At 44.0% G+C, this 11,197-nt stretch overlaps 1 protein-coding gene across 2 annotated transcripts in view; it reads right to left on the reverse strand.

Annotated features, from left to right (window-relative positions):
• KIF13B (kinesin family member 13B) overlaps positions 1 to 5,219 on the reverse strand; it is a 190,172-nt gene extending 184,953 nt beyond the window's left edge. For both annotated transcript variants that reach the window (XM_032634809.1, XM_032634810.1), the window contains exon 1: positions 5,097 to 5,219. In XM_032634809.1, coding sequence (XP_032490700.1) covers positions 5,097 to 5,151 — 55 coding nt within the window. In that variant the 5' untranslated portion in view covers positions 5,152 to 5,219. The remainder of the gene's footprint in view (positions 1 to 5,096) is intronic.
• Between the last annotated feature and the right edge of the window lie 5,978 nt (positions 5,220 to 11,197).

Below are 11,197 nucleotides of genomic sequence, written 5' to 3' on the forward strand. Positions count from 1 at the left end.
CACAGTCATCCCTAATTCCAACACCAGTTATCTGAGAAGGCTTAAGAACCACCAATGGGCTCAGGGTCAAAGACTCCTTCCTGTTTCAAACAGATTCTCCCACCCAACCCTGCACCTTGATTCCCAAGGATCACCTGTTTTCCTCACTGACGGGCCAGGGTCTTCCAAGCTTCCTCCTACTTCCTCAGTTTCACCTGTCTTTTGATTCACGACTGCTCACTTAGTTTTGACTGGTCTCCTTAATCTTCCTATTCACATGGCTTCATTTCCACCACACGCTTGTAACTGTTTTCTAGCTATACCCTGAATCAGTTACCTACCCAGGCTTTCAATCTTGCCCTGAGATCTGGCGATCTTTTTCCGTCATGCTTATGTCCAAGACTCACACGAAGTTCTCAAAAGCTAAACAGAGCACATGGACCAGCCACCCTGAAGCCAGATTTCTGGGGCCCCTGCAACTCCGCCTGACCTTCCTAATCTCAGCCTTCTCCAGTTAACCTCACGGAGCACTCCTCCCTGTGTTAGCACACGCTAATCTCATCTCTGTGCCTAAACTTGCCTGGCTCATTCCTGTCCCCATGCCTTTGCTCTCAGGCCATACTTCCTCCTCAGAGAACCAACTCCCCACCCCTCCCACCAGGCACCATAAGCTTCCTCCCCCCACAGAGAAAGAAGCCTCCCCTAATCACCAGGTTTCCAGGGATCCTTCACTCTAAATTCCTACATCTCCCTATCACTCACCTGGTACTTTTAGTAACTAGCAATCTGCTGAAGGTGTTTACCTTTTAATCTTATCTTTTCACGTGACGGTCATTTCCTTATGAGCATAAACCATAAAATGCACTTTTAAAAACTGAATACTCTAATACTAGACAACACTAAGAGAAAGTTTTTAGGAAATAAAATTCCCCCAACAAGATCAGTCTCATTTTTTCATGTTTCTTTCTAGCCCTTGCCCATTCCTGTTTACATTTTTAACATAGTAATAATCATAATAGTAGATTCAACCATATAGTTACACATACTGTTTTACATTCTGCTTTTTCTAACATAAAAAAGTCTTCCTCGTTAAATGGTTTTGATTTTCATTTTTAACGTCTATATCTTATCCACTGAGAAACTAGACTGTGATTCACTTAAGCACTGACTTCTTTTCCTAGTTAGACATTACATTATTCTTTGTGTCTTTCACGGTGTTGATTCTTCTCCGTGATTTTCACTGCATCAAGTACTGAAAAATTCAAAGCAAACCGTTGAGAAATACCTGTTAAAATAAATTTATTGTCCATGCTTCCTAACACCTGAAATAACCCATTTCACTGTTTTTTCTCTCTAGCTAAATTTCTAATGTAATTTCCGGTTTCATCACCTTAGGCTAGGTAGACAGCAAAGATATATCCCAAACACTTTTTATATAGATTTTTTTATTTTGATAGTTAATCTCATACATATTTAAACACTGGAAGCCCCTTGAGGGAAGGCAATAAGATCCCATACTAAGATAAGGTAGATACCTGGCAGGTGTTCAATAAATATTAAATATTTTTTAAGCCATCTAAAGTTATAAAACATCAAAGTCCTGAACAGGAGAGTGTCGCTGATCTAACTAGTGCCATCAATTATGCTTGTAAAACTTTCGGCTCACTTAATAATTTCACTGGTTAATAATGTATGAATGGGTGTTCCTTACAGTTTACAGAACACAAAGAGGTTACCTGGTGAGCTGTACAGGTCTGAGAGATGACAAACAGAACTGCAAATAGAACTCCCAGATCTCATGACAAAACAAGCTTAACCTCTTTTACTTTAGCTGTTTAAGTTCATACTTCAAATGAAGAAAACAAAAACAAAAGTTGTAGTATTAAAACTACGTAAAATTACATATGTATGTAAGTACGAACTGGAATGAAAATAAGAAAATGAGTGTGAATTGTTAAGGTGAAAGAATGTCAGAGACACTTTCCTTTTTATTTTTTTTTTCTTAGTATAATGTTAAAATGTATAACAAGAAAAACATTCCCGACAAAAGCATATTCATTAGTCATTACAATTCTTGCTATTATTGAAGTAGGGCTGAATGTTCAAATAACTAAGTTTCCCAAGCCCACATGTAATTTAGCAAAAAAGACTGAAACACTCTTAATTCCATGATAAATGTTAAATAATAAACCAATTATCTACCTTAACACCTAAGCACAGTCAGATACTGAATCACATGAAGGACTTAATGGTACACTAGAAGCTTCTTGCAAATTTCAGATTTTCCTCAACAAGTAGCTAACGTGATTCCAACTATCAGTCTTTAGAGTAAAACTACATTATCCCAGGAACCCATTCTCATCTCATTCTCATTCGTGAAGAGTGATTTCTGAGGTTGCTTCCTGCACTAACCTGCTAAGGGAGAAACAATTATGACTGAAAGTTTACTATTCATCAGAATTGTATACTATTACTTAATCCATTAATTTTCCCGGAAGTAATAATTGGTCACAGTAATAATTTTTTTCAAAATTACCGGAAAGGGATATGACTTTGTTTTACCCTTTTTAAGCAAACTCTACACAGCAGTATAAAAATCACTGGCTTTAAAAAAAAAAAAAAAAAAAAAAAATCACTGGCTTTAGAATTCCACTCCATTGTATTCCACAAGAACCTCTAGATTTATGTAAATGACTGCTTTATGACAAAATAGAAATAGAACCACTTTTAATTATCTGTAGTAATCACTAAAAACAAAAGTCCATGTGCATTCAGGAAATGTGAGGCTAGGTAAGAGACAGCACTAAATGAATCAGAAGGCAGTATACCATGAACAACGCGCTTCTACTTATAGGGTAATGGATCTATGCATAAACCTTAATTTTAAAATGAGTTCAGCCAAAGGGACAACTAACATCTTTTCCAAAGCTACAAGTATTATTCTAAGTACCCCTTGAACCTCTGATACTGACAATTATTACAATCTAATCAATGTCAATTTATAAGTAAAAAGGATAGTGCTTCCCCTGGAAAACTGAAACTCAAGGTCGGGGGAGGGGAAAGAGGAAAGAATTTTAATTATCCGAGATAGGTCTTCGGTGGTGGGGGGTTAGCTGCCTCTTTTTAGCACTGGCATTTCCCAAGTTTTTCGTGAATAGGAAATTTTTTTAATGTGCCGAAATCATCCTTTCAGAATCAAATCCCAGCTAAGTTGTGTTTTCTGCAGCTTGGTGTTTTGTTTTGTTTTGTTTTAATCACTGTGATGGTAATAAACTTGAAGTGAATTGAAATAAAGCTGCCTGAACACTCGAGGACTAGAAGCTTTTGGAAATTGTCAGAGTTCATCTAAGTTCTTTCATTTTGTCATTGCATGGAATTAATGAGGCAAAGGTTGAAGACCCAAAACGTGAACTCGTTGAGAACTTAAAGTAATTAAGTCCTTAGGGAAGATTCTTGTGTCATCTTGACAGCCTTAAGCCAAGCAGGGACAAGAGAAATCACCAACTCCAAAAAAAAAAAAAAAAAAAACTTCCAAGAGGACAAACCTAGAAAGCATGTTATCCTGTTGGACTGTGTACCTCAATATATACCAAAGACAGCAAAGACAACTAGAAAGCAACTCCATTTCTACACAGACTTAAACAACACAACTACAGAGTTTCCCTGGTGCCGCAGTGGTTAAGAATCCGCCTGCCAATGCAAGGGACACGGGTTCGAACCCTGGTCCAGGAAGATCCCACATGCTGCGGAGCAACCAAGCCCGAGAGCCACAACTACTGAGCCTGCGCTCTAGAGCCCGCGAGCCACAACTATGGAAGCCCACGTGCCTAGAGCCTGTGCTCCACAACAAGAGAAGCCACCGCAATGAGAAGCCCGCGCAAGGCAACGAAGAGTAGCCCCTGCTCGCCGCAACTCAAGAAAGCCCGCTCGCGGCAACGTAGACCCAACGCAGCCAAAAATAAATATAATAAAATAAATAAACAACTACAAACAAAGAAGTTGCGAAAATGACTGAGAAAATGATTCTGGTACTTACACGAATGATTCGCATTAGTTAAGAGCCTTCTCAGCTGAAAAGTCATTTCCTGGGACTATAATGATCCCACTAATATCACCTGATATATATAGGAGGTGCTTCCAATATATCTCACTTAAAGTAACTTGCCCTGTCACGCTGCTAGTTAAGCATTAAAGCCAAGGCCTGGCCCACCTCCTCTGACTTGAGTCAGGTTTTCTCCATTACATTTGACTGTCTAAAGAGGATTTAAAATATACTGTTTATCTGCTTTCTCTACCCTCCCTGCAGAATTGAGAGAATGTCTGAAAGATACAATTTCACAAGAATCTTGGCACCTAATCTATTTATTGTTGAGAGATGACGAATATGACTTCAAGCAAAAACAAAACTTTCTTAACAGTCAAGAAAAAGCGGGGGGTCGGGGGAGGGCAACTCCTCTACCCAAATTCAATCAAAGTATTTACAAGTCTTCATGACAATCCAGGTTAAAGGAATATAAAGTGAAAAGCCAAGAGGAAGGACTTTTGCACTAGACTGCTTTCTCAGAAGTAACCCCAACTCCCTGCCCTTCTTCCTGCCACGGGCCACAGGAGTGCGGGGTCGGGGCGCCTGGGCCACTGACGTGGGGCCTGGGGGTCCCCGGCTGTCCCGGGCCAGGCCGGAGGGTGAGGACCCCAGGGCGGGGGCCGCGCTGACAGCTGGCGGGCCGAGAGCGGGGGCGCGGCGAGGCGCGGGACCAGGGGCCGGGTGGGGAAGAAGGAAGCGAGACAGGGGCACGGGCGCCCTCCTAGAAGGGCAGGGAGACAGGAGGGCAAAAGGGCGGCGGGGCGGGCGCGCCGGCGGAAGGGGCAGCGGGCCGGGACATGGGGCCCGCGGCGCCCCGGGACGCGGTGCGGGCCAGGGGAGGGGCGTCCCAAGCAGGCGGGGCGGGCACGGGTGACGAGGTTTCGGGGTGCGCGGGCCGCCCCCCCACCCCGCCCAGACACGAACTCCAGGGGCGGGACCGGCCGGACCCCACACGGCGGCCGCGGCCAAGGGAAGGGCGCGCCAGGCACCTGCCGCCTCCGCCGCGGCGGCCCCAGGCGCGCTCGGCTCTCACCTCTTCGGTTCATGGGCCGGATCCGGACAGCCACTTTCACTTTGGAGTCCCCCATCCTGCCGCCGCCGAGGCTCTCGCTCGGCTTCCGTCTGCCGCGGCCACCGGGCAACTCTTCGGGGCTGACCGGGCGGGAGGGGGCTACGGGCGAGAGGGGCGGGGCCGGGGCGGGGCCTGCGGAGGGGAGGGGCCGACTCGAGGCTCCCGGCGGCGCCCCCGCTGCATGACGGGACTTGTAGTCCCTGTAGGTGGTCGCGGGCAGAGCTGCATAGGTCCGGTGCGCTTCCCTCTCTGGAGCTTGTAAATACCCCTCTGTTTCTACACAATTCTTACTTACCCTTACAGTTAGTACTGAGACGTAAGCTGTCGATGAGCTGATATCTCACCTGAAAACAAACAGTTGAATAGATGGCACTGGAGACCTTGCGACCTCTCTCAGACTCATTTCCTGCCAACCTTAGTGTTTTATCCCTGGCTCAAATTATTTCCTCTGCCTGGATTGCCCTCCCGGCCGTGTTTGCTGAAATCAGCCTTCAAGACAAGTCAAAAGTCACTTCTGGAGGTCTTCATAAATCCACAGGTTACCCTATACCAACCCACCCCCTGCCCCCCCTCCAGTCAAGACCTTGGGCTCTGGCATCAATCTGGGTTCAAACGCGCCCTTAGCACTTTCCAACTGTGTGACCAAGGCAAGTGATTTGACCACTGTATGCTTGTCTTTTCATATGTAAATGAAATACCTACTTTATGGGATCGTTGTGAGGTTTAGTGAGTTAATGTAGGTAAACCTCTTAAAACTCCCAGGCACATAAGTGCGCAATAAAAGTCATTATTTTTGCTCTGTTATAGCATTTATGCTGCAACTATTTATGTCTCTCCTATTTTGTATTTTTAAAACCATATCTTACATGTGTAGCCTAGCCTGTAGTAGAGACCCAGTAAACATTTATTGCATGAATGAATCAATGACTCAGTGAAGCCACACTAAAATGTGCTTTTTGTTAAGCCCTAGCAGAAATGCTAACTGGTGGCCTGTGGGCAAGATCTGACCTGCAAACATGTTCTATTTGGCCCAACGTTATTGGCCAATGCATGAAAACTGGGAGATTTTTACATGCAATGCTGGGCCTACATTACATATTGGGAATATCAATAGGAAATGAGTAGCAGTGGCCACCTTTATAAGAGGCAGTTCCGCTTCGATATGTTTAAATGACAGAACAGAACTCAGACAATTTTACAGATGAGTAAATACAGAAAGCTGGCAAGACTTGCCCTTTTACCAACCATCCTATTGTTGAAAGAGCTTCAATACAAGCAGAGTTGTCCAACAGGTTTAAAACACATTTAAGAGACTATATAGAACAGGGAACTATATTCAATATCCTGAGATAAACCATAATGGAAAAGAATATAAAAAAGAATGTGTATATATGTATGTGTATATATATATATACACACATATATATATACGTATGTATATATGTATAACTGAATCACTTTGCTGTACATTAGAAATTAACACAACATGAAATGAGCCAGACACAAAAAAAGCAAGCCCTGTATGATTGCACTTATATGAGGTACCTAGAATAGTGAAATTCAGAGACAGAAGGTAGAATGATGGTTGCCAGGGGCTGGGAAGAAGGGGAATAGGGAGTTAGTGTTTAATGAATACAGAGTTTCTGTTTGGGAAGATTAGAAAAGTTCTGGTGATGGATGGTAGTGATAGTTGCACAACAATGTGAATGTACTTTATGCCACTGAACTGCACACCTGCAAATGGTTAAAATGGTACCTTTTAGGGCTTCCCTGGTGGTGCAGTGGTTGAGAGTCCACCTGCCGATGCAGCGGACACGGGTTGGTGCCCCGGTCCGGGAAGATCCCACATGCCGCGGAGTGGCTGGGCCCGTGAGCCATGGCCACTGAGCCTGCGCGTCCAGAGCCTATGCTCCTCAACGGCAGAAGCCACAACAGTGAGAGGCCCGCATTCCGCACAAAAAAAAAAAAAAAAGGTACCTTTTAAAATATGGATTTATTTATTTTTGGCTGCATTGGGTCTTTGTTGCTGCACACGGGCTTTCTCTAGTTGTAGTGAGTGGGGGCTACTCTTCGTTGCAGTGCATGGGCCTCTCATTGCAGTGGCCTCTCTCGTTGCCGAGAACGGGCTCTAGGCACGCAGGCTTCAGTAGTTGTGGCTCGCGGGCTCTAGAGCGCAGGCTCGGTAGTTGTGGCTCATGGGCTTAGTTGCTCCACGGCATGTGGGATCTTCCCGGACCAGGGCTCGAACCTGTATCTCCTGCATTGGCAGGCGGACTCCCAACCACTGCGCCACCCGGGAAGCCCTAAAATGGTACATTTATGTTGTGTATATTTTGCCACAACTAAAAAAAGGTAAAACATCATATCATTATGTTGTACACCTGAAACTAATATGTCAATTATACCTCAATTAAAAAATAAGTAGGAAAAAAAGGTTAAAAATAGAAAATGCAAACCCAGAAGGCCCTCCTTACAGGAAGGGAATTTCTTTTTTAGCTGCACCTCATCTGAGATTTCAAGGGGGCCTTCTCAGCTGGAGAAGCAGTAGGTTTCAGACAGTAAATCTTTTGATTTTCACAACGCAATAAAGTGAACAAAATAAGGGGGACCAATTTAGCATTGTCAGCTTTTTAATTTTACCAAGTAAATTCTTTAAAAGCTAATGGATACAACAAATTGCTGTCTACTATCACTGTCATCCTTTAAAAAAAATAAAAGCCAGGTCACAAAGAATATATTTTTATATTGAAATCATTTGCTGGATGAAAACCCTCACTCCTACCCTTTTGCTCTTATTTAGCATTGAAAAAACTTTTGTCATGGCCCTTGGACTGTTTACCAGAGTTGGGTATTCTAGGCTTAAACGGATTTCCTATTAACCATCTCACCACATGCAGGTTATAACAAATGAGGGTTTGCAATGTGCCAAGGTTCCTGGGCATCCACTGTTCGCTTTATATCTCTTTTAGAACCTGGTAAATTTTCTTTTTAAAAGGCCTGTTCTCATGACAGCTTGAATCTAGCTTAACAGACACAAGGCAGGCAGAAAAAGAGAAGGCTACCAGTTTCTATGTGAACACTGTATTTCCATTTAAGCTCAAATTTCCAAGAGGAGAAAGCCCCTTAGGAGTCGGAGAGGTGGGAGGGATACAATAGGGAAGAGGTGAGGACTTTCTCTAAAGTTTCAAAACCATTTAAGTGGTCCTGGAAACATTTGACTGGAAGAAAATGACAGGAGCTTCCCAAGGGACTGTAGAGGAACACCCCTGTGGGCTACTCTCCCTTTGACCTCTTATTCACACTCATCTCCCCCTTTTGACTTCTGCAATAAAGGTGAGGAGAGAGGATTCTTAGAGGAAAGAGCCAGAGCCTAGGAATGGCTTTATCTTCCTGGGGAAAATCTCGCTGAGATAGTGAGAGAGAAAGGACTGAGAGGCGAGTTTCAACCTGCAGCCCAGGAGCCTGGGGACTTTCGCACCAGGTAACTGGAGAGCTGCCCTGTCACCTGGCTGGGAGTGCTGGTTCGGACTCCAACAGAAGAGAGGGAAAGTCAGGGTTTCTCTCTTTTGAACTATTAGAGGAAAAAGAGAAAAAGAACTAGTAAATAAGGCACTCCCTTGGACCATTGTCTTGCAAAGCAAGGACTTAAGAAATCCACCAATATTTACGGTGTAGATACTGCAGTCAAGACATTGTTGAATTTTAGCTGTGTTGATAAGAAGGTCCTCCTTTATTTTGCCCGACCCTTTGCAGATCTACTCGTTCTAAAACCAATTTCTAGTTTACTTCTTTGTTGCTTTGATCCACAATTTCTGATGATCCCTGCAGAGGCTGAGGAAGACATTTTGCCGTATAGTATCATCACTTAATAGAATAATGAGAACAAACATATTGAATAATCACTATGTACCAGACGCTCTCCTAAGCATTTTATGTGTATTAACTCACCTAATCCTCACAACTAACTCTATGAAGCAGTGACCGTTACTCTCCTCACCTTACAGATGGGGGAACTGGACCTGACAAACTTACTGAAGGTGCCACGGTTGTGCTCTGACCGCCCCCTCTACAATCCTTCATGACGGGAAGTGTCTCCATACAGACTGTTCAGCCCACAGGAATTTGAAAACATCTAATTTTCCGCTATTCTACTTTCCAGAATAGTTTCTAAAACCCTATTATTGTAAAAAAAAAAAAAAGTGGGGACTGTACGCTAAGTTCTATATTTTTTAAAAAAGGGAGGGAATGAGCTAATCACTGCATCAGGGCAAAAGACATCTCTCCGGCGTAATTAAGGATTTACCTGCGTGCCTCAGGCTTAGCTTTGCCAGAGGTCTAAGTTTTCCCAGTTGTCTCTTTCTGGCTCCCCAGCTATACTGTGAGCGCAGGAGAGTGTCTTTTTCAAGTCTCTTTATCTCCAACACCCAGTATAATCCCTGGTACTCAGTAGGCAGGCACTTAATACATGTGAGGGAAGATATTAACAACCCAGCACCATGATTAACCACAGACAGGTGAAGTTACTTGCCTCCAATCTACACAGAACTAGTAAGCTTCAGGGTTGGAATGCAAACACAAATTTGATTCTGAAAATCTAGGCTGTTTCCACAAAGAAGGCCATCCCTATGCGTCCTCTTATGTATTTTTCATGTTAGTGTTCTTTCCTATGTTGTGAATTCCTAGTGGATGTCAGTCTCCAGACTGGCCTTTATTTTATAGGTGTTATTTATCAAGTGCTTATTATGGGCCAGGCATTGTGCTCAGCACCCCCCATACACGATCTCATTTAGTTTTCACAACGCCATGAAGCTTGGCGATATTATTACAGCCTTTGACAGATGGGCAACTGAGACTAAATGGGGCAAGTTAACTTGTACGCTAGCCTGAGTAAGAGGTTTCTAAATGCAAATTCTGGGTCCCAGCTGTGTGCTCTTGCCCAGGCCTTCAGACCTTTGCCACCACCCCACCCTGCTTCATGTAGCCTCTGGTGCCCTGCTGGGTCCCTCAGCCTCTTCTGACACTTCATCAGCCACGGACTGGCAGGGCCACACCTGGATCTTGCCATGATCTAAGATGGCTCCACCTATGAAACTCAATAACTCTCATCCACAGCCTCAGTCTCATCCAACCTGACTCACTCCCCTACTGCCAGGTACCAATGCACTGTTTTTAAGCCTCCAGTTCCTCAACTTACCCTTTCCTCACACTCAAGCTCCGTCAAGGGCTCATTTTCTTACATCTGTAGCTTAAACCTTCCTCTTGCCCATGTCATCACCACCACTCAGGGCCCGTGAGTTCCTAAACTTAAGTCATTTCCCTTCCCTCGTTCTCCCATACTTGGTCAGTGCCATGTTGTGATTTACAAGAAATACATATTTGATCATTCAGAGGACCAAAATCTATGTCTCATATGTATTTGATCTTCATTCACAGTTGCTCTGATGGCTCATAGCTCCCCAAGCCCTTGGAATTTCCTAAGGGTTGAGAGTGATCAAGGTGTCTCTTGTTGTGTTAATGATGTGTCTTTTGGAGAACACCTAAGGCTGCGGGTTGATTGCCAATGGGACCAACCTGTGATTAGACCTCCAGGGAGGGGAGCCAGGCTGGAGTTGAAATCAACACCATTGGCCAATGATTTAGTCAATCATGTGTATGTAATAAAGCCTCCATAAAACCCCTAAAAGGACAGCGCTGGGGCCCTTTCTTGGAGTTTCCACCGGAACCATTTTCCATGTGGGCTCTGGGCCCCAACCTCCACGAGGACAGAACCTCCTTTGTTTGGGACCTAGCCCTATGTATCTCTTCATCTGGCTGTTGATTCCTATCCTTTAATATCTTTTTATAACAAATCTAGTGAAATGTGTTTTCCTAAGTTTTGTGAGTCATTCTAGCAAATTAATTGAACCCAAGGAGAGAGTCATGGGAACCTCCAACTTATAACCTGATGGTCAGAACTACAGGTAACAACCTGGACTTGCAGTTAGCATCCTGAGTTAGAGTGGGTCATTGGAACTGCTAATTCATAGCCAGTCGGTCAGGAGCACACGTGAGAACGTGGGCTT

Source organism: Phocoena sinus, chromosome 6, assembly GCF_008692025.1.
Source record: "Phocoena sinus isolate mPhoSin1 chromosome 6, mPhoSin1.pri, whole genome shotgun sequence".
In the NCBI taxonomy this organism is placed as follows: Eukaryota; Metazoa; Chordata; class Mammalia; order Artiodactyla; family Phocoenidae; genus Phocoena; species Phocoena sinus.